At 37.1% G+C, this 24715-nt stretch overlaps 1 protein-coding gene across 5 annotated transcripts in view; it reads right to left on the minus strand.

The window, feature by feature from the left end:
- The window catches only part of DOCK7 (dedicator of cytokinesis 7), a 200107-nt gene that overhangs the window by 47178 nt on the left and 128214 nt on the right, over positions 1-24715 (minus strand). For all 5 annotated transcript variants that reach the window (XM_082616171.1, XM_082616170.1, XM_082616172.1 and 2 more), the window contains 4 exons: positions 16587-16757; positions 14457-14596; positions 7977-8146; positions 6826-6980 (listed from right to left, as the gene is read on the minus strand). In XM_082616171.1, coding sequence (XP_082472297.1) covers positions 6826-6980; positions 7977-8146; positions 14457-14596; positions 16587-16757 — 636 coding nt within the window. The remainder of the gene's footprint in view (positions 1-6825; positions 6981-7976; positions 8147-14456; positions 14597-16586; positions 16758-24715) is intronic.

Raw genomic sequence — 24715 nt, forward strand, 5'->3', positions numbered from 1 at the left:
AAATTAGTCTCAACAATTGAAACCACAGAAAGCCAATTTTAAGGAGACTATCAAAGAAATGACAGAAAAAAACACAAGTTATTTTCAAAGAAGTAACAGTTCACAACAGCTGGCTTCTCAAAAGTAGCAACAGAAATGAGAAGACAATGGGAACAACGTCCTCAGCAGACTGAAAGAAAACAGAGGAAACTCAGATGCTACTTCTTAAAAAAGGAATCCTAATGAAGGTCAAATAAAGACATTTTTCAAAGAAACACAGAGAGTTCATCACCACAGAATAGAAAATTCTAAAGGATGTATTTCACAAAGTAGAAAAACATCTCATAGAAATCACAAATTTGAGAAAGAATCAAGAGCAAGTAAAGTGGTGAACACATGGGCAAATCTAAATAATTGATTCTATATAGCCATAAAAAAATGATGATGTCTTGTGAGGTTTAATGATACATAAAACTAAAGATAGCATTTAAGTAGAAAGAAAGGTAAATGAAGTCAACCTGTTTTAAGATCCTTCTATTAACCAATGTGAAAGTAAAGGTAATGATTAATATTAGATTGAAATTTAAGAAAGCATATTCTTATTTGTAACATAATCACAAAAAGAATAGAAACAGAATGTATGACTTCCAACCTAGTAGAGAGGAAAAAGTGGAATGAGGAAAAAATAGAATGAGAAAAAAATGATCCAAAAGAAGATAATAAATGAGACAAAAAGAAATACATAATAGGGGTGAGAAAACATGAAGTAAAATTAAAATGTTAAGTACATTAATTTAATTATACTAAATGTAAATGGGTTTTAAAACTCTAGTGAAAGACAAAGATGAATAGACCAGATTTTACAAATATAAGACAAACTCTAAACATATGCTGTTTATAAAAGACACATTTAAAACATGAGAAAAGGGCTTCCCTGGTGGCGCAGTGGTTGAGAGTCCGCCTGCCGATGCAGGGGACACGGGTTCGTGCCCTGGTCCGGGAAGATCCCACATGCCGCAGAGCGGCTGGGCCTGTGAGCCATGGCCGTTGAGCCTGCGCGTCCAGAGCCTGTGCTCCGCAATGGGAGAGGCCACAACAGTGAGAGGCCCGCATACCGCAAAAAAAAAAAAAAAAAACATGAGAAAAAACAATGAAAGTAAAAGGATGGAAAAACTCATGCCACACACACACACATATACACACATACATGCTAAGCAAAAGAAACCTAGCATAGCTATACCAGTATTATACAAAATTGACTTTAAGGCAAATAAAAAATAAGCATTACAGTTCATGTTGACAAAAGGTACAATCCATCAAAAATATAACAATTTAAAATTAGATATTTCATAATAAGGCCTCAAAAGAAATAAAACAAAATCTGACAGAATGACAAGAAGAAATTACACCATCACAGTTGTAGTGGGATATTAGAAAAAGTGAACAGAATTCAGTAAAGAGAAAGAAGATTTAAACAATAGGATTAACAAATTTGATGTAATGCATGTAATGAATAAATATAGAACATATAACTAACAAATGAAGAATATGCATTCTTTTCAAATATGTGAGATATTTGCAAAAACTGACCACGTACTAGACCATAAAACCAACTCCCACAAATATAACAGATTATGTAGAGTAAGTTCTCTGATCATTCAATTAGGCCAAAATCAGAAGCAAAAGGATTACTAGAAATTTTCGTATGACTGGAAATTCTCAAATAAAAACAATTTAATAGCCCAAAAGTCTAAAAAGAAACCATAATGAACTTAAGATATATTTTGATGACTAATGAAAATGTTACCTATACACTGTGGTATGTAACTAAAACAATAATTAAAGGAAAATGTTTATGATTAAAATATGCATCAGAGAAGAAAGGATGAAAATTAGTGAGTTAAGCATCCATCTCAAGAATTTAGAAAAAAGAACATCAATATAAACCAAAAGAAAGTAGAAGACAGTAAATAATAAAGATAAACATTCAAAAGTGAGGATCAACACTGACCCCAAATTGGTTCTTTACACAAACTAAAGAAATATACAAATTTCTGTTGAGACTGATTTAAGACAAAAGATATAAAAAGCCAGTCGCAGAAATAAAAATGTTTATTTCTACTATAGATGTTATAGACATTAAAAAGATCATAGAAGATATTTGAAACAATTCTGTATGCCAAGAAATTTGAATAAATTTCTGCTAGAATAAAATTTATAAAAACCAGTGTAAAAAGAAATAGAAAACTTGAACAGCCTTACAATCATTAAAGAAATTATACAGGTAATTTTAAAAGTTTTAAAAAAGAAAACTGCAGGTATAGATGGCTTCACTCACAAGTTCTCCAAATATTCCAGGAAGAAATAATTTCAATTTTAAACAAGTACTTTCAGGGAACAGAATAAAAGGGGAAATTCCCTAGCTCATTTTAATTGGCTAAACTACCCCTGATTCCAAAATCTGAATAGAACATTATGAGAAAGAAAAAAAATCTTACTAACATGGATATACAATCTTAAACAAAATACAGCAAACCAAATCTATTAATATACAATCATGAAAAAGTTGGGTTTAATTCAGGAATTCAAGGTAGGTTTAACACTAGAAAATCAACTGAAAGGGGTCACAGTAAAAGATTACAAAGCAGAATAAAATGACAGTCTCAATGGTGCAAAAAAGCATGATAAAATTCAACAACTATTCATAATTACAAAAATAAAACTCTTAGCAAACTAGGAACAGAAGGGGACTTCCATAATATAACAGAGGGTATCTTAAAAAAAACCAAACCCCCAAACCAAAACCTTTAGCACCTATGCTTAAGAATGAAATGTTGCAAGGTTCCCCTTTAATGATGCCAACTATCACTACTTCTATTTAACATTGTACTCAAGGTTCTAGCCAGTAAATAAGTTATGGAAAAAAAAGAGAAAGGAAGAAATGAAACTGCCAGATGATATGATTGTGTATGCAGAAAAAAAAAATCTACACCTCTGTTATTAGTTTAGCAATTCTGCTGGAAATAAACATTATTGTTCAAAATCAATTCTATGCCCACATAAAAGCAATCAACAATTAGGAAGTTCCCTGGTAGTCTAATAGTTAGGATTTGGCACTTTCACTGCCGTGGCCCAGGTTCAATCCCTGGTCAGGGAACTGAGATCCCATAGCCACGTGGCACGGCCAAAAAAACAATAGCAATCAACAATTAGGAAACAATTTTTGAAAAAGATGACATTTATGAGACTATAAGAATATAATGTTACATATATATAATTTATGTGTATTATACATTATCATATTATATAATTTTATAATATTACTAAAATATTTTTAAAATATCAATGACCAACAATACACCTACAAAAGATGTTCTGGGCCTCTGGTGAAAGCTATAAAAGTTTATGTATGTGTAGACATTAAAGAAAGCCTAAATAGTGGGGAGATCTAACATATTCAAGGATTTGGGGATTCAAGCATGTAAAAATATTAATTTTCCCAAAAACTGATCCATAGATTCAATACAATCTTACTTTAAAATAAGACACTTATCACCAAATTCACAATTAAGTGTATGAAAAAGCAAGCCACAAAAAAAGAAAAAAATCTTTGAACCACTTATAATTGACAATGGGCTTGATCCAGACATATAAACTACTATAAATTACAAGCAAAGGCAGACGATCCAATGGAAAATGGGCAAAAAAACTCTAGATACTTCAAAAGAAAAAATCCAAATAGCCATTTATATGAAAAAGTGCACACCCTCATAAGACATCAGGAAAATGAATGCTAAAATGAGATATAATGATATATTACCAAATTGACAAAAATTTAAATGTTTGAATATTCTAAGTGCAGATGAATGAACATATGAAGGAACAGAAACTCTCATACGGCAGGTGCAAATAAAAATTAAGACAAACCTTTTGGAAAACATCATGGCATATCTAGTATAGAAGAGGGTACACATATATGACCCAGCAAATTCCACTCCTAAGAAATACCCTAAATAAAAGTGTGTACATGCAGACAGGAAATATACAGAAGAATCTATAAGACTGTTATTTGTAACCAAAGATCAGAAACCATTTATGCATCTATCAATAGAATGGGTAAATAAATTGATCTATAGTCAGACAATGGAATATCATGCTAAAATGAAAAATCAGTGAATTACAGCTATTTTTTACAACATGGAGAAATATTAAAGACATAATGTAAAACTAAACTATAGTATTTAGGGATGCAAACTTAGATGGTGAAACTATTAACAAAATTATGCAATTACTTCGTTAGTTAGGATAGTGGGTGGCTTGGTGGATAGCTGTGGTAGAAAACAGCAGGCCAAGGATTTCTGGAAGGCGGTCAATGTTCTATATTTTGTCCTGAATTGTGGTTACAAAGATATTCATTTTAAAATCTTTTGTAAACATTTACATTTATGTTTCATGTACTTTTTCATCTGTGGTGTATTTCACATAAGCAAGGTTTTAAAAAATGAAAACCAAGGTCAACAAAACTGAGAATAGTGGTCATTTTGAGGGGAGAAAGGGATTGAACTGATGGCAAACTGGGAACTTCCAAGGAAATTGCAATGTTCTATTTCTGAAGCTGAGTGGTAGGTACACTGCTGTTTCTTCTATTATTACGTTTTAACTATACATGTACTTTATATATTATTTTGTATCTACAATAGCAAAAGCAAGTAAAAGAAAACACTGAAAAACTGGAATTCATCAAAATTAAAAACTTTTGCACTTCAAATGACACCATCAAGAAAGTGAAAAGAGGGACTTCCCTGGTGGTCCAGTGGTTAAGAATCTGCCTTCCAACGTAGGGGGATGCGGTTTTGATCCCTCGTCGGGGAACTAAGATCCCACATGCCGTGGGGCAACTAAGCCCGTGTGCCACAACTACAGACCCCACGTGCTCTGGAACCCATGCACCACAACTACAGAGCCCACGCGCTCTGGAAGCCCATGTGCCGCAATGAAAGATCCCATATGCTGCAACTAAGACCCGACACAAATTAAATAAATAAATAAATAAATAAATAAATAAATAAATAAATAAATAAATATTTAAGGAAATAAAAAGGGGAAAGATAATTCACAGGAGAAAATATCTGCAAATCACATATCTGATAAGGAATTTATATCCAGAATATATAAAAAACTCTTTCAACTCAATAACAATGAAGATGAATAACACAATTTTAAAACATTAAAGGATTTGAATGGACTTTTTCTCTAAATAAGATATACAAAAAGATGTGCCAATAAGCAAATGAAAAGATACTCTCAGTATCAGTAGACTTTAGGGAAATGCAAATCAAAACGACAATGAGATACCACTTCATACACACTAAGGTATGAAGTATATATAATAAAAAAGAGATAATAGTGTTGATGAGGATTTAGAGAAACAGGAAACTTTATTCATTGCTGGTGAGAATTTAAAATGGAGCAGCCACTTTGAAAAAGTTTACAAGTTTCTCAAAATGTCAAAGATAGAGATACAATATGACCCAGCAAATCCATTCCTAGGTATCTACCCAAAAGGAATGAAAACATATGTGGACACAAAGACATGTACACAAATGTTCATAGCAGCATTATTCCTAACAGCCAAAAAGTGGAAACGATTCAACTGTTCATCAACTCATAAATGGATAAAAATCTGGTCTATCAATATTTAGGAATACTATTTGGCATTAAAAAAAGAAGTACTGATACATGTCACAACATGAATGAACCTCAAAAACATTATGCTTAGTGAAAGAAGCCAGACATAAAAGATCACAGTGTATAATTCCATTTATATGAAATGTCCAGAACAGGCAAACCTATACAGAAAGAAAGTAGGTTAGTTGCTGCCTAGGGTTGGTGCTGTGTGGAAATAGAGGGTGACTGCTAATAGGCTTCAGGGTTCTTTTGGGGGTGATGGAAATGTTCTAAAATTAGTTTGTGGTGATGGCTGCATAACTCTGTAAAGATACTAAAAACCATGAAATTGTACACTTAAAATGAGTGAATCTTTTGATATGTAAATTATCTCAATAAAACTTTTAAAAAAGTTGCCTAGTAAGCTAGCTTCCATAAATACGATTGCAATTTTCTGAAAGTCATCTAAAACTTTTAGAAGTCGATCTTGTTTTATTAACTTTGTTTACTCCCTGCCTCCCTGTTCTTCCCTCTTTAAGAGGGGAAAATTACAGGGCTGAATGAATATCAATTTATTTAAATATGAAAAAGTATAAATCTTCACAGATTAAAAATAAATATTCTCAACTGCTAAATAACTGAGACTATTTCTTAGGGCTGACAAAGAATAAAATGGGATTTAAAAATGAAGAAAATAGGCTATAAGTAAGGCAACCTTCAAAATTCTAAATGACAGAATATAGAGCTTTATACCGAAAAGCTTGAGGTAATTAATAATTTTAAAAACAACTTAGGGGCTTCCCTGGTGGCACAGCGGTTGAGAGTCCGCCTGCCGATGCACGGGACGTGGGTTCGTGCCCCGGTCCGGGAGGATCCCACGTGCCGCGGAGCGGCTGGGCCCGTGAGCCATGGCCACTGAGCCTGCGCATCCGGAGCCTGTGCTCCGCAACAAGAGAGGCAACAACAGTGAGAGGCCCACGTACCGCAAAAAAACAAAACAAAACAAAAAAAACTTAGTACAAGATAGGCAATATTCTCAAAACCTTAATGTTTCCACAAAATAAATAAAACTCAGAGTACTTCTGCATCAGCTAGTACAATAATCTCAGTTATTAAAGGATATATCCTTGGAAATATCTGTCTTTCCAGATAAAACTTCTGTAGGAGGGTTGTTTTTACCGTTGATGTGAGGAGGAAACTGCCGGGCCTTGTTAGCTGAGGAACTGATGTTCCTGCAATTGCCATGGCAACTGTCTGGCTTATCATGCTTCCGCTCTCACTCTCATAATCATCGGTGGCTATACAGATTGGTCTTCCTCGTTGATTGTGAGTTTCTGGAAAAAAATCACCCAAAAATAAATAAAGAAAACTTCTGTTTAGCTTAATTAACAGCTATTGAGCAAGCAATTCCCTTTCTTATTCTCCTTTACTCTTTAAAGAAAAACCTATTAACATATACTGCTTATCATTATATTTACTTCTTATAAAAAAATAATTTAAATATTTTAAACATTAACTCATTCCTGTAGTAATATTTATAGTTTTGTAGAGAACTTTAACTTGCTAGTAAAAGAAGATATAATAATATAAATTTCTGCCTTCAGATAAGGAAACCCGCTTTAGTGATCAAAATACTGGGAAAACTATTCTACTATTAGTCTCTCAAAGGGAAAGAGTTGCTATCTTTGTATCACCAGCACCTACTGATAATACGTATTAGATACCAGTAAAAATTTTTAAATTGAACTGGAAGTACTTTTATCAGGTTAACTGCTAGTTCAAATGCAACCTACAGTGTTTTCTCTAAGGCAAATGAAGGAATTTAAGTAAATTCTAAAAATGGAAAGCAAGAGGAATAAAACTTTGTGGGTTCCAGTTTTTAAAAAGTAACAAAACTTCAACTTATTAAACCAGTATTAGCAATAAACATCATTGTTGTTATTCAGGTGAATATTAAATTCAATTTTATGTATATGAATAATATTGAGACTGAGGGTGGTGGACATCTGGCAAGTTTTCTCATATTGTTTTTTTCAGATGAACAGTATACACTCACACAAAAAAAACCCTATTTCCTAATAGGTAGGTATAGAAATGCTATAAAATCATTATTTAAAAATTTGTCATAAGAAATGCTTACAGAAACCTTGCAGTGAATTTTCTCACACAGTCAAAACTTTTTCAGAAATATGTTATGTATTTACAGTGTACCTATGTCAGTGTAAGTTTCCTTATATTTCTTTTCCTAAAATAAGATCACCTTTGAGATATTTTCTAATACTTTTAAACACTGAGATTTGCCTTTAGTTTGTCTTAAATATACTAAGTACCTGTAAAATCATACAGCTGAGGAACAGTTTCCATGATAATGCCAATCAGAGGTAGATACAACATAGCCACCCGAGCCTTTATCTGGGGGTCAGAGTACCGTGGGTCTGAGTCGTGACTGGATAGTAAATTGTGTACCATATTGATGACTTTCTTATGCAATCCAAACAGTCTATTTAAAAAGAAGATGAAGAAGCAGCTGCAGTAAGGTCACAGAGATTAGTTAATATCTTTAGAGCAAACAGTAAGTCATGGTACTGAACCACTTTATTCAGCTTCTTAACTTTGCCACATATTTGCATGTATTCCTAAAAAACACTTCTCATTTTAAAATTAATCAATGTCCAAACAATAAATAAAATTAATATCTCGCTGTACAAAATAAGAACTGAGGGAAAAGGAAATACTATACAAATTCACTTAAGAGTAAATCTGAATATTTTTTCATTAACTCCTTAGGCCATTTTAATATTAAATAACTTAAAACCAGTTACAGTTATATTTTAAAGCAAAAAAAGTAGGGGCTTCCCTGGTGGCGCAGTGGTTGAGAGTCCGCCTGCCGATGCAGGGGACACAGGTTAGTGCCCCAGTTTGGGAAGATCCCACATGCCGCAGAGCAGCTGGGCCCGTGTGCCATGGCCGCTGAGCCTGCGTGTCTGGAGCCTGTGCTCCGCAATGGGAGAGGCCACAACAGTGAGAGGCCCGCGTACCGCAAAAAAAAAGAGTAAATTTTAAGTAGTTGTAAATTCTATTACATCAAATAAAATCTTTTCACATTTAACCAAACTAAACTTTTATTTCCTTTATCTAAAAGAAAAATCCTCTACCTAATGGGTTATGTAGTCCATGGCTAGGGTTGCCTTCGACATCTCTATTTAAACTGAACTTCCTTGCTCATTTGGGCCCTTACAACTTTCTAGACTCCCAATCCCAAGTTTCAACTGGCTAATACACTAGCAAGGATCACTCTCATCTTCACACTTTTTTGGCTTCTCTTCTTAGACTGAAGCTGCTTTGACTATGAAAACCATTCTAAAGAAAAATTCATCCAACTTCAACTGCCCTTAATGCTGCACCTGGCAGCTGTTTCAGATCTTATTCTCTCTCCTTAAGCCTCTCATCATCAATCTCAATAGAAGACCTTACCTCCAACTTTCTTTTAGGAAAGAAAAGCTGTTCTGAATTTGCTCTGCCCAGGTCTTTTAACACATCTCCATCTTTATAGCTACCAAATCATCTTTCCTTTCATCTCAGAAAAATTCTTTCTTCAATAGCTTCAATGTCCCTCTTCACTAAGTTCTTCCCTTCTTTCCTATCTTGAAAATACATGTTCACTTGAAACTAGTTTGCTCTGGCTTATTTATAGGATTTCTCTAGTAATAAACTTCCTGAATGTGCAGTATATATCAAGCGTTTTTTTCCATTTACTTCCTAATATCTACTCTCTTTCTCTGAAACTAAAAGTTTTTGAATGCTTACCACATGGTATTGTACCCCTTTCATCATTTAATAGCTAAATGATTTTTCAAAGATACTTAACCTCTGTTTCCCTACCTATGTATGAAGGTAATAACCAACCTCATAAGGTGGCTGTGAAAATTAAATTACATAATTTATGTAACATGCTTATTAGCACAGTGCCTTGCACACTGCCTTTTTCAGTAAATATTAGCTTTTCTCTTTTAAGATCACACAGCATATTTAAAAGCTAGGACTGGAAACCAGGTATTCTTCCTCTGGGGCTCTTTAGCTTATCTACCATTTTATGTAGCTATATATGAAATCTACTTGGAGATTCTTCTTCCTTCCAGTTTTTATTCAGAAAGTATATTTTTAAATACTGTCAAGAACTCCATCTAATGGACATATCTCAGATTTCATTTTCTAGCTCTCTACTTGACACTTTGTCATCTTTTATGTTTTCTTCTCAGTATTTTCTCCAAAGAGTTCCCATTATTCCTCATATTCTCCAACATTCTTCCCAAGTCTCAGATTCTGATCATTTGCCTTTTATGTTCTCCCTTTCAACTTGTATCACCAGTTATGATTCCCAAACCTGGGTATATATTTAACATCTCTCAGCAGCTACCAGTGCCAGACTTCAACCTATCTAAACTCTACCCACTGGTCTTCATGAAGCCTTTTCATGTGTCTACATTACTCAATCACTTTCAGCCATTACACACACACACACACACACACACACGCAGGACCTGTCATATCCTATGCTAGATGTTGGAGATAAGACATTGTCCCTGTTCTTAAAGAGCTTGCTTTAGCAAGAGAGAAACACAGATACAAAAATAATAATTCAGTTTTACAAATGCTATAATAAAGGTGCTAATCTTCTTCAAAACTAGGTCTGTACTACAAAATTTGCATTTAACCATAGTATCCTGTTTCAACGTTGTAACTTTCTAACTGCAATGAAAATTTCTAGAGAGCAAATCTTTGGTCATTATTACAACATATGGGGCTTCCCTGGTGGCACAGTGGTTAAGAATCCACCTGCCAATGCAGGGGACACGGGTTTGAGCCCTGGTCCAGGAAGATCCCACGTGCCGTGGAGCAACTAAGCCCGTGTGCCATAACTACTGAGCCTGCACGCCACAACTACTGAAGCCCATGCGCCTAGAGCCCGTGCTCTGCAACAAGAGAAACCACCGCAATGAGAAGCCCACGCACCACAATTAAGAGTAGCCCCCGCTCACTGCAACTAGAGAAAGCCTGCACGCAGCAACAAAGACCTAACACAGCCAAAATTAAATAAAATAAATAAATTTTTAAAACAATATTAGAACATATTATTGCTACTCAAGGAATTATTTTTGATCACTTAGCAAGCAGAAGGAATAAAAAGAAAAACAATCCTCTTAACGATCTATCTAACCAATGTATGTTGTATTTTATCTACGTAAATATAAGAAGAGGGCTTCCCTGGTGGCGCAGTGGTTGAGAATCTGCCTGCTAATGCAGGCGACACGGGTTCAAGCCCTGGTCTGGGAGGATCCCACATGCCACGGAGCAACTGGGCCCACAAGCCATAACTGCTAAGCCTGAGCGTCTGGAGCCTGTGATCCGCAACAAGAGAGGCCGCGACAGTGAGAGGCCCGCGCACCGCGATGAAGAGTGGCCCCCACTGCCACAACTAGAGATAGCCCTCGCGCAGAAGCGAAGACCCAACACAGCAAAGATAGATGAATTGATAAACTCCTACCCCCAACATCTTCTTTAAAAAAATAAAATAAAATAAAAATATAAGAAGAATTTAAAACTTAGAGATGTGAGTCTCTCATAGTCAATCATTCGTTCACTGAATTAACATATACTTATCAAGTGTCCACTCTGTACCAGACACAATTCTAATGCAGTGGGAATACAGCAGTGAATAAGAAAGAAAGTGCCTGGTCTCATGAGCTCACATTCTAAGGGAAGGGGACAGATAATGAACAAACAAGCAAATTTCAGGTAAGTGCCTTGTAGAAAATAAAACAGGCTTATCTGGTTAAGAATAATTGTGGCAACGGCAACACAGCTATAATTCAGATTGGGTGGCCAATGACAGTCTCATTGAGAAGATACTCTTTGAGTGGAGACCTGAAGAATCACAAGGAGGAAATGCCTACGTGGAGATCTTAGGGCAATTGCAGCATTGCTTCAGGCAGAGAAAAGTCCTAGTCCAAAGGCCCTAAGGTGGGACTGGGTTGGGCCCATTAGAGAAACAAAAAGAAGGCCAGGATGGCTAGATTTTAGTATGTGAGGAGGGAAGAGAGTGGCAGTGTAGACAACAGCTAGATATATAGGGCTTTGAGGTCCATTATTAAGTCTGAATTTTATTTTAAATGCTATTTTAAAAGCACACACTTTTAATTATTTTAAAAGTTAAGTGTGCTTTTAAACACATTAAAGAGTTTTAAGCAAGGAAGTGATGTAATTTAGTTTTCATTTCTAAAAGACCATGTAGGCTGCTGGGTAGAAAAGGATTTTAGGGAGGGAAGAATGGAAGCATGATTAGGGGAGCAGCAGTAAAGACGGAGAGAAGTAGCTAAACTTGGGGTATATTTTGGAGATAGTATTAAGGCATTTGCTAATGGACTGGGTGCAGGAAAGAGTGAGAAAAGGAGGAAACAAGCAACAGTAAGAGCTTATAATCCTGTATATTACTATTTAAAGCTCTTCCAGTTATCTTTTTTAACTCAATAGACAAAGTAGTAGTGAACACAGTTATCACGGCTTTCAGACTTGATAGAAAATCTTTCCAAGTATCAAAGAACCAACTCTGAAGACCAGCTGGAAGAGACAAAAAAGAAGTAAAGAAGTCTTTCATAGGTCCTATATTGTTCCATAGAAATGTATCTATTTTAATAGAACTGATCCTTCATGTGAGAAAGAAACCTCATCACAAAAATAGTTGACTGTTAGAATTCTCTATTTTTTATCAGACACTGCTGAACACCTACACAACATCTCCTCCCCCTGTCTTCCTTCCTAATAGAATGTAAAATTTTTCAGGTATACGTTCCTGCCCCTGTGACTCAGGGGAAGATGACTCCATTCCCCCAGTTTCTGAAGTAGATAGATCCAATCAGACTAGCCCTGCTACTTAAAGCAGACAGTTAGTAAAGCTGTTTCATTACCAGTGTGAGAAGAGATAAATGTTAATTAACTAATTGCTTCCTTAACTGAGAAGGTCTACAAAAAAATATGTTATATGAACCAAACACTTTTTAGTGACAGCTGATTTACATTTAGGCATGAGGTCCTTACCTTCTGCTTTGTAACAAACCACCCATGAACCCAAACCAGTCTAAGCACCCCATTTGAGTAGAAGTGATCTAATCCATCCAGGAACCTGGCATTGCTCTGGTGACTGTAACAGTACAGGATAGGCAAGTGAGCCAAATCAGTCCAAAGAAAAGATGTGCATTGCATGCTTGAAAGAGGGTTTTTTCCCTCTGTCCTCCGCTGGACATGAACAAGCAATAATCTAAGCTCAACTGCCAGAGCAACTATCTTACAGTCATGAGAGGCACACTAGCCTCGGGATAAAGCTGAGGGGTTTCTAGTAGAAGTAAGAGATATAAAGGAACAGAATCCAGACAACATTATTGAGCTGCTGATTATAGTGTGCTAAAAACCTTACCTTTCTTCCAATTATGAAAAAATAAATATCCTTCCTTTAATAAAGCCAGCCAGTATGAAGAAAGGTTTTCTGTTTCTGGTAACCAAACTTATCCTGATGTATCAAGTAAAAATACTGGAAATATAGAGTCAAATGATTGAGATATAACAGTTATTAAAGAAAGGTGGCATGTTTAGAAGTTGTTTTCAGAGTGATTTTTTTAAAACAATGGATCCTTCCCCCCAATGACTTTCTATTCATTTATCAATCGCAAAATATAAGAGTGGTGGCAAGCAGGGGTGGGAGACCCAGGGTTTCACCCACTTAGTCTGTCCTCTCCATACTCCAGTGTCTACACCCCAACCCCATCCTACATGGAAGCACATTAAGGACCTTTTCAGAACCTTACAGTTCTGCAGAGCACAGTGTGAAAAACTGCTTCTTAAAACTATATTCCTAACGTGAGAAGTTGCTGTTATGAAAAAAACTCATGTCTTTCATTTGCAGAAGCTTTAGCCTTTGACAGTTTACTAAGCATTAACTATGTCCCTATCGCTAAGAACTTTACAAGCATCCTTTTTCATTCGTTCAACAAAAACATCATAGGATTCTTAAAAAACCTGCTCAAAAGTATCTCCTTTTGTTCTCTGGAGCGCTTACTTCAGGTTAAACTGCATTACAAACTCCTAATGATACTATCATGGAAAAAAAAAGCAATTATTACCCAAATGAGTTACAGTCATTCAGATTTTTGAAAACAGCCGTTAAGATAGAAATACCCTATAGGGATCTTAGATCACAACACATTTATAGAAAAGCTATTTCTATAAATTCAAGTCATCAGACAATATACTCTTCTTACTATATCAATTTCCAGTAATTCTTTAAAAGTATACACAATTTTGGAAGTTTCTAAAACCTAAGTACATTTGTTTATAGAGCAAATTTTGAAGTACATGCTACAGAGTATGATGGCAAATTATAAATTTTCCTCACAAGGAATCAAACAGATTAGTCTACCTAACTGAAATGTGCCTGCTGTATATCAGCAAATCTAAAAGTCCATTTACTAATATGCACAAATATTTTATGTACTACTAAGAAGGAAAAAAAGGCCACCAACTAAACCATGATACAATGTTGATTTCAAGACAAACATCAAATTCAGAGATGACAAAAAATGTCTTTCTTAAAACTGATGAAATATAGAAATAACATGAGTATGGAACTTAGTGAACACAGACGTAGAAGAAGAGTGGTAAACAGTATTCTTCTGATTCCTAGGAAGTTAAGTGGATACTTCTGTTCCATTGTCCAAAATCAAATTGATACTCTACACGGCAAAAACTGGTCTACTCACCCTTCAGCATCAGGGTCTAAAATGACAGCCAGCTCTGTTAACACAAGTCCTGCCAAATAATGTTGCTGGCGGAAAGGCACAGACAATTCAAACATATTTGCAATCTTCTGGTCTTGCACAGTGGTGGAAAATCCAGAACTCTGTTTGTGAGTGAGGTAGAACAAAACTATAACAGCTATGCAACAAAACATTCTATAGACAGAGCACTACAACAAATGAGATGTGAGCATTATCTGAAAGTGAGATAAACTTTTTAAGTTTACCTTTACATTACTATTATTAACATTGGAGAAAGTAACTGCTCTTACTTTTGGTATAGGAAACTATGATGAAACAACATTTTAAATTATTTTCAATTTCCTTTTTCTCATATTAAAATTTTTTCATCTGCTTTTTCCTTTATACTTTTAGCCACTTAATGTTTCAATATCATACTCTGAAGGGAAAAAAGGAATTAAATCCATATGATACATTATGTACTCACTGCTGAGTACAAGAGGAATATTCATAGTCAAGGCTATCTATCGGTTTCCAGAGAAATTTCAAATATTATGAAGTTGTTTTTCAGGGAAAACACTATCTCCAGAAAATGACTGTCTTTTTTTGTCTGCTCACTGAGTTTTTAAGAGTTTTTTAATACTGTAAAATAGCATTCCCCCCAGATACAGCTTAAGGCAAGAATGTCCTCAATCTCATCACCCTTCATCCATATTCAAGACTGCCCATGAGAGGTTTCTTAGAACAGACTTCAGATTTCTCTATGGAGAAGTCATCTTCCTAATAAGCATATAAAACTATCCTTGCCCCCACTTCCCAAAGAGTGATATCTCTGTCATCTATTAGAATCTGAAAATTCTGCAGTTAGATGAGAAAGTAGGGAACGAGATAATGCAAGAAATTCTGTTAATTTCTTGGCTGAATGAGATGTTCAACAGGGAGTCAGGTGTAAACAAATGTGTTTCATTAAAGGTTTTAGGAACTGTACCTTTGATTAATTTGTACTTGACTGTGCAGCCACATCTTTGACAGAGGATGGGGGAAGGGAGCAAAAGACTAGCCTCATTTGTTATTGGAAGAAGTGTGTCCTAGCCAGGTAAAAGTATATGGAAACAGGCTAATCCTTAAGAATTTTTGCAAAGGTAAAATGAAAAGCTGGGGGTGTTCTCTGATGTTTTCTAATCTTTCTAAGTAAAGTTTAAAATTTTCTTTATCAAACATCTGAGATTGATCTAGTGTAGGGAATTACTTTCAGGAATTAAATATCTCAAAAATAAACTTATAAAGAGTTCATATCAACTTTGACTTTAGACATTAAGAGCTTAAGGAAGTAGCTTGTTTGCCTTAGGAATTATATAGCAAAAAGATGTTTCACTAGGAGGGAACATCCAGGCTTCTCTGATACGAAAACCACAAAATCGCTTCATTTCAATCTGTTTGACAGGACACATAATAATTGCTACGATAACCCTTTGTCATATTTAGAGCAACTACTAGGCACCCTGTGAAAACCCATAAACACCCATCTAGTTTCCTTTGGGTTCTCTGGATACAAGAGAGGCAGGTAGGGCTTTGTCAGACTGCACTGCAGTTTGACTTCTTTCTCTGCTAAATTATGCTTCATTCCCCTTCCTTTCACAGGTATTAATATCTAATACCTTGTCCCCCAAACTCAGTCTGTGTCTGCCTCAAAAAAACCCAATTTGTGAAAACATCAAGTGAGTTTATGTAGCTGAATTCACTCCCTTGTGCCTGAATCGGTAAGAGGGGTGCGACAAAGTGGTTAGAACTTGGGGCCTAGAATATGCCAACACGTGCCATGGTTCAAAGCCTAGCTCTGCCAGTTTTTACTATGTGACCCTGGGTAAGTTACTGACCTTTCTGTGTTTCAATTTTTTTCACCTGTAAAATGGGGATAATAATAGAACTTACCTCCTAGAGTTCCTGTAAGGAGTAAATGATTAATACTTATAAAGCACTTAACCATTTAATACTTACAAAGCACTTAGTATGGAGCCTATCACACAGCTATTATTCAACAGTGTTACTTTTCATGTTTTCCATGAATGGAAATAGAATGCTTTTTCCACAAGTGTGGACTTAAAAAATTTTGTTTTCATACATTTTGCATACCTGAGATGTTGCAGAAGAAACAGAAGGTGATGGTGACGCAGGTGGAGTTAGCAGGCTGCAGGGTAAGTTTAAGGTAACATAGTGCTCATGGCTGCAGATGATGCGCAGAAAATCCAGCCTCAGGGACACCAAGACACTTGGAGTTGGTAATGAATAAAGCTTTGAAGATACCTTGTAAGCGATGCATAAATAAGAAAACACCAATTGAACATATCATTTCTCTACTACCAATACCAGAATGATGGATTAAAGAATTAAAGAGATTTCTAAATTAAAGGGAGATGGCTAAGAAGGAGGAAATAGCTTTTTCCTCTTAGTCTAAGTCATTGTTGAGTGTGAGAAACCCTTGTATTCGACAGAATAACTGCTTTGGGGAAAAACATTACTACCTTTAAAATAAGGCGCTGAGACAGAGGGGGAAGATGGCAGAAGAGTAAGACGCGGAGATCACCTTCCTCCCCACAGATACATCAGAAATACATCTACATGTGGAACAACTCCTACAGAACACCTACTGAACGCTGGCAGAAGACCTCAGACCTCCCAAAACGCAAGAAACTCCCCACGTACCTGGGTAGGGGAAAAGAAAAAAGAATAAACAGAGACAAAAGAATAGGGACGGAACCTGCACCAGTGGGAGAGAGCCGTGAAGGAGGAAAGGTTTCCACACACTAGGAAGCCCCTTCCCGGGCAGAGACTGCGGGTGGCGGAGGTGGGGAGCTTCGAGGACGCGGAGGAGGGCACAGTGACAGGGGTGCGGAGAGCAAAGCGGAGAGATTCCTGCACAGAGGATCGGTGCCGACCAGCACTCACCAGCCCAAGAGGCTTGTCTGCTCACCCGCCGGGGCGGGCGGGGCTGGGAGCTGAGGCTCTGGCTTCGGTCAGAGCCCAGGGAGAGGACTGGTGGCGTGAACACAGCCTGAAGAGGTTAGTGCACCAAGCCTAGCTGGGAGGGAGTCCGGGGGAAAAGTCTGGACCTGCCAAAGAGGCAAGAGACTTTTTCTTCCCTCTTTGTTTCCTGGTGCGCGAGGAGAGGGGATTAAGAGCACTGCTTAAAGGAGCTCCAGAGACGGGCGCAAGCCGCGGCTAAAAGCGCAGACCCCAGAGACACGCATGAGACGTTAAGGCTGCTGCTGCCGCCACCAAGAAGCCTGTGTGCGAGCACAGGTCACTATCCACACCTCCCTTCTGGGGAGCCTGTGCAGCCCGCCACTGCCAGGGTCCCGGAATCCAGGGACAACTTCCCCGGGAGAATGCACGGCGCACCTCAGGCTGGTGCAACGTCACACCGGCCTCTGCCGCCGAAGGCTCGCCCTGCATGGTTCCCCTCCCTCCCCCCGGCCTGAGTGAGTCAGAGCTCCCGAATCAGCGGCTCCTTTAACCCCATCCTGTCTGAGCAAAGAACAGACGCGCTCCGGCGACCTACACGCAGAGGCGGGGCCAAATCCAAAGCTGAGCCCCGGGAGCTGTGCAAACAAAGAAGACAAAGGGAAATCTCTCCCAGCAGCCTCAGGAGCAGCAGACTAAACCTCCACAATCAACTGGATGTGTCCTGCATCTGTGGAATACCTGAATAGACAATGAATCATCCCAAATTGAGGAGGTGGACTTTGAGAGCAAGATTTATTTTTTCCCCTTTTCCTCTTTTTGTGACTGTGTATGTGTATGCTTCTGTGTGAGATTTTGTCTGTATAGCTTTGCTTTCACCATCTGTCCTAGGGTTCTATCCATCCATTTTTGTTGTTGTTTTTTTTTTTACTTAAAGAATTTTTTCTTAATAATTATTTTTTATTTTAATTATTTTATTTTATCTTACTTTATTTTCTCTTATCCTCTTTTTTTCTTCCTTCCGCCCTTCCTCCTTTCCTCCTTTCTTTCCTCCCTCCCTTCCTTCCTTTCTTTTTTTCTTTCTTTCTTTCTTTTCTTCTTTTCTTTCTACTTTTTCTCCCTTTTATTCTGAGCCGTGTGGATGAAAGCCTCTTGGTGCGGCAGCCAGGAGTCAGTGCTGTGCCTCTGAGATGGGAGAGCAAACTTCAGGACACTGGTCCACAAGAGACCTCCCAGCTCCAAGTAATATCAAATGGCGAAAATCTCCCAGAGATCTCCATCTCAACACCAACACCCAGCTTCACTCAACGACCAGCAAGCTACAGTGCTGGACACCCTATGCCAAACAACTAGCAAGACAGGAACACAACCCCACCCATTAGCAGAGAGGCTGCCTAAAATCATAATAAGTCCACAGACACCCCAAAACACACCACCAGATGTGGACCTGCTCACCAGAGAGACAAGATCCAGCCTCATCCACCAGAATACAGGCACCAGTCCCCTCCAACAGGAAGCCTACACAACCCACTGAAACAACCTCAGCCACTGGGGACAGACACCAAAAACAACGGGAACTACGAACCTGCGGCCTACAAAAAGGAGACCCCAAACACACTAAGATAAGCAAAATGAGAAGACAGAAAAACACACAGCAGATGAAGAAGCAAGATAAAACCCCACCAGACCTAACAAATGAAGAGGAAATAGGCAGTCTACCTGAAAAAGAATTCAGAATAATGATAGTAAAGATGATCCAAAATCTTGGAAATAGAATAGAGAAAATGCAAGAAACATTTAACAAGGACCTAGAAGAACTAAAGATGAAACAAGCAACGATGAACAACACAATAATTGAAATTTAAAATACTCTAGAAGGGATCAATAGCAGAATAACTGAGGCAGAAGAAGGGATAAATGACCTGGAAGATAAAATAGTGGAAATAACTACTGCAGAGCAGAAAAAAGAAAAAAGAATGAAAAGAACTGAGGACAGTCTCAGAGACCTCTGGGACAACATTAAATGCACCAACATTCAAATTATAGGGGTTCCAGAAGAAGAAGAGAAAAAGAAAGGGACTGAGAAAATATTTGAAGAGATTATAGTTGAAAACTTCCCTAATATGGGAAAGGAAATAGTTAATCAAGTCCAGGAAGCACAGAGAGTCCCATACAGGATAAATCCAAGGAGAAACATGCCAAGACACATATTAATCAAACTATCAAAAATTAAATACAAAGAAAACATATTAAAAGCAGCAAGGGAAAAACACCAAATAACACACAAGGGAATACCCATCAGGTTAACAGCTGATCTTTCAGCAGAAACTCTGCAAGCCAGAAGGGACTGGCAGGACATATTTAAAGTGATGAAGGAGAAAAGCCTACAACCAAGATTACTCTACCCAGCAAGGATCTCATTCAGATTTGATGGAGAAATTAAAACCTTTACAGATAAGCAAAAGCTGAGAGAGTTCAGCACCACCAAACCAGATTTACAACAAATGCTAAACGATCTTCTCTAGGCAAGAAACACAAGAGAAGGAAAAGACCTACAATAACAAACCCAAAACAATTAAGAAAATGGGAATGGGAACATAAATATTGAAATTACCTTAAATATAAATGGATTAAATGCTCCCACCAAAAGACACAGACTGGCTAAATGGATACAAAAACAAGACTCATATATATGCTGTCTACAAGAGACCCACTTCAGACCTAGAGACATATACAGACTGAAAGTGAGGGGATGGAAAAAGATATTCCATGCAAATGGAAACAAAAAGAAAGCTGGAGTAGCAATTCTCATATCAGACAAAATAGACTTTAAAATAAAGACTATTACAAGAGACAAAAAAGGACACTACATAATGATCAAGGGTTCAGTCCAAGAAGAAGATATAACACTTGTAAATATTTATGCACCTAACATAGGAGCAACTCAATACATAAGGCAAATACTAACAGGCAAATACATACAAGGGGAATTCAACAGTAACACATTCATAGCAGGGGACTTTAACACCCCACTTTCACCAATGGACAGATCATCCAAAATGAAAATAAATAAGGAAACACGAGCTTTAAATGATACATTAAACAAGATGGACTTAATTGATATTTACAGGACATTCCATCCAAAAACAACAGAATACACATTCTTCTCAAGTGCTCATGGAACATTCTCCAGGATAGATCATATCTTGGGTCACAAATCAAGCCTTAGTAAATTTAAGAAAATTGAAATTGTATCAAGTATTTTTTCTGACCACAACGCTATGAGACTAGATATCAATTACAGGAAAAGAGCTGTAAAAAATACAAACACATTTAGGCTAAACAATACACTACTTAATAACGAAGTGATCACTGAAGAAATCAAAGAGGAAATCAAAAAATACCTAGAAACAAATGACAGTGGAGACACGACGACCCAAAACCTATGGGATGCAGCAAAAGCAGTTCTAAGAGGGAAGCTTATAGCAATACAATCCTACCTTAAGAAACAGGAAACATCTCGAATAAACAACCTAATCTTGCACCTAAAGCAATGAGAGAAAGAAGAACAAAAAAACCCCAAAGTTAGCAGAAAGAAAGAAATCATAAAGATCAGATTAGAAATAAATGAAAAAGAAATGAAGGAAACGATAGCAAAGATCAATAAAACTAAAAGCTGGTTCTTTGAGAAGATAAACAAAATTGATAAACCACTAACCAGACTCATCAAGAAAAAAAGGGAGAAGACTCAAATCAATAGAATTAGAAATGAAAAAGGAGAAGTAACAACTGACACTGCAGAAATACAAAAGATCATGAGAGATTACTACAAGCAACTCTATGCCAATAAAACGGACAACCTGGAAGAAATGGACAAATTCTTAGAAATGCACAACCTGCCAAGACTGAATCAGGAAGAAATAGATAATATGAACAGACCAATCACAAGCACTGAAATTGAAACTGTGATAAAAAATCTTCCAACAAACAAAAGCCCAGAATCAGATGGCTTCACAGGTGAATTCTATCGAACATTTAGAGAAGAGCTAACACCTATCCTTCACCTATCCTTCTCAAACTCTTCCAAAATATAGCAGAGGTAGGAGCACTCCCAAACTCATTCTACGAGGCCACCATCACCCTGATACCAAAACCAGACAAAGAAGTCACAAAGAAAAAAAACTACAGGTCAATATCACTGATGAACATAAATGCAAAAATCTTCAACAAAATACTAGCAAACAGAATCCAACAGCACATTAAGAGGATCATACACCATGATCAAGTGGGGTTTATTCCAGGAATGCAAGGATTCTTCAATACACACAAATCAATCAATGTGATACACCATATTAACAAATTGAAGGAGAAAAACCATATGGCCATCTCAATAGATGCAGAGAAAGGTTTTGACAAAATTCAACACCCATTTATGATAAAAACCCTGCAGAAAGCAGGCATAGAGGGAACTTTCCTCAACATAATAAAGGCCATATATGACAAACCCACAGCCAACATCATCCTCAATGGTGAAAAAATGAAAGCATTTCCACTAAGATCAGGAACAAGACAAGGTTGCCCACTCTCACCACTATTATTCAACATAGTTTTGGAAGTTTCAGCCACAGCAATCAGAGAAGAAAAGGAAATAAAAGGAATCCAAATCGGAAAAGAAGAACTAAAGCTGTTACTGTTTGCAGATGACATGATACTATACATAGAGAATCCTAAAGATGCTACCAGAAAACTACAAGAACTAATCAATGAATTTGCTAAAGTAGCAGGATACAAAATTAATGCACAGAAATCTCTTGCATTCCTATACATTAATGATGAAAAATCTGAAAGTGAAATCAAGAAAACACTCCCATTTACCATTGCAACAAAAAGAATAAAATATCTAGGAATAAACCTACCTAAGGAGACAAAAGACCTGTATGCAGAAAATTGTAAGACACTGATGAAAGAAATTAAAGATGATACAAATAGATGGATAGATATACCATTTTCTTGGATTGGAAGAATCAACATTGTGAAAATGACTCTACTACCCAAAGCAATCTACAGATTCAATGCAATCCCTATCAAACTACCACTGGCATTTTTCACAGAACTAGAACAAAAAATTTCACAATTTGTATGGAAACACAAAAGACCCCAAATAGCCAAAGCAATCTTGAGAACGAAAATCGGAGCTGAAGGAATCAGGCTCCCTGACTTCAGACTATATTACAAAGCTACAGTAATCAAGACAGTATGGTACTGGCACAAAACAGAAAGATAGATCAATGGAACAGGATAGAAAGCCCAGAGAGAAATCCACATACATATGGTCACCTTATCTTTGATAAAGGAAGCAGGAATGTACAGTGGAGAAAGGACAGCCTCTTCAATAAGTGGTGCTGGGAAAACTGGACAGGGACATGTAAAAGTATGAGATTAGAACACTCCCTAACACCATACACAAAAATAAGCTCAAAATGGATTAAAGACCTAAATGTAAGGCCAGACACCATCAAACTCTTAGAGGAAAACATAGGCAGAACACTCTATGACACAAATCACAGCAAGATCCTTTTTGACCCACTTCTTAGAGAAATGGAAATAAAAACAAAAATAAACAAATGGAACCTAATGAAACTTCAAAGCTTTTGCACAGCAAAGGAAACCATAAACAAGACCAAAAGACAACCCTCAGAATGGGAGAAAATATTTGCAATGAAGCAACTGACAAAGAATTAATCTCCAAAATTTACAAGCAGCTCATGCAGCTCAATAACAAAAAAACCAAACAACCCAATCCAAAAATGGGCAGAAGACCTAAACAGACATTTCTCCAAAGAAGATATACAGAGTGCCAACAAACACATGAAAGAATGCTCAACATCATTAATCATTAGAGAAATGCAAATCAAAACTACAATGAGAAATCATCTCACACCAGTCAGAATGGCCATCATCAAAAAATCTAGAAACAATAAATGCTGGAGAGGGTGTGGAGAAAAGGGAACACTCTTGCACTGCTGGTGGGAATGTGAATTGGCACAGCCAATATGGAGAACAGTATGGAGATTCCTTAAAAAACTACAAATAGGGGCTTCCCTGGTGGCGCAGTGGTTGAGAGTCCGCCTGCCGATGCAGGGGACACGGGCTCGTGCCCCGGTCTGGGAGGATCCCACATGCCGCGGAGCGGCTGGGCCCGTGAGCCATGGCCGCGGAGCCTGTGCTCCGCAACGGGAGACGCCACAGCAGTGAGAGGCCCACGTACCTCAAGGGAGAAAGAGAAAAACAAACAAACAAAAAAAAACACTACAAATAGAACTACCATATGACCCAGCAATCCCACTACTGGGCATATACCCTGAGAAAAACATAATTCAAAAAGAGTCATGTACCAAAATGTTCACTGCAGCTATATTTACAATAGCCAGGAGATGGAAGCAACCTAGGTGTCCATCATCGGATGAATGGATAAACAAGATGTGGCACATATACACAATGGAATATTACTCAGCCATAAAAAGCAACGAAATTGAGTTATTTGTAGTGAGGTGGCTGGGCCTAGAGTCTGTCATACCAAGTGAAGTAAGTCAGAAAGAGAAACACAAATACCGTATGCTAACACATATATATGGAATCTAAGAAAAAAAATGTCATGAAGAACGTAGGGGTAAGACAGGAATAAAGACACAGACCTACTAGAGAATGGACTTGAGGATATGGGGAGGGGGAAGGGTAAGCTGTGACAAAGTGAGAGAGTGGCATGGACATATATACACTACCAAATGTAAAATAGATAGCTAGTGGGAAGCAGCCGCATAGCACAGGGAGATCAACTCGGTGCTTTGTGACCACCTAGAGGGGTGGGATAGGGAGGGTGGGAGGGAGGGAGACGCAAGAGGGAAGAGATATGGGAACATATGTATATGTATAACTGATTCATTTTGTTATAAAGCAGAAACTAACACACCATTGTAAAGCAATTACACTCCAATAAAGATGTAAAAAAAAAATTAAAATTAAAAAAACAAATTCAACCAAAAAAAAAAAAGAATTAAAGAACAGTACTCAGTGAGCAGTTTTGAATTTTGTGGTTTAAATAACAGTATTGGCTTTTTCCAAAGTTACTCCTAAAATAAAAAATTTGGAACTACAACATTTACTGTATAAATCCACTGACTAGGTGCATTCTTAAAGCCACATTCTTATATTTCCAATATAGCACTAATATTTCCACTTCTCAAAGATATACTTTATGAAGAAAAAGTATACCACCAAAACAACTTTCTACAATAAATTAT

Source organism: Mesoplodon mirus (genome assembly GCF_964341445.2).
Source record: "Mesoplodon mirus genome assembly, chromosome: 3".
NCBI lineage: Eukaryota > Metazoa > Chordata > Mammalia > Artiodactyla > Ziphiidae > Mesoplodon > Mesoplodon mirus.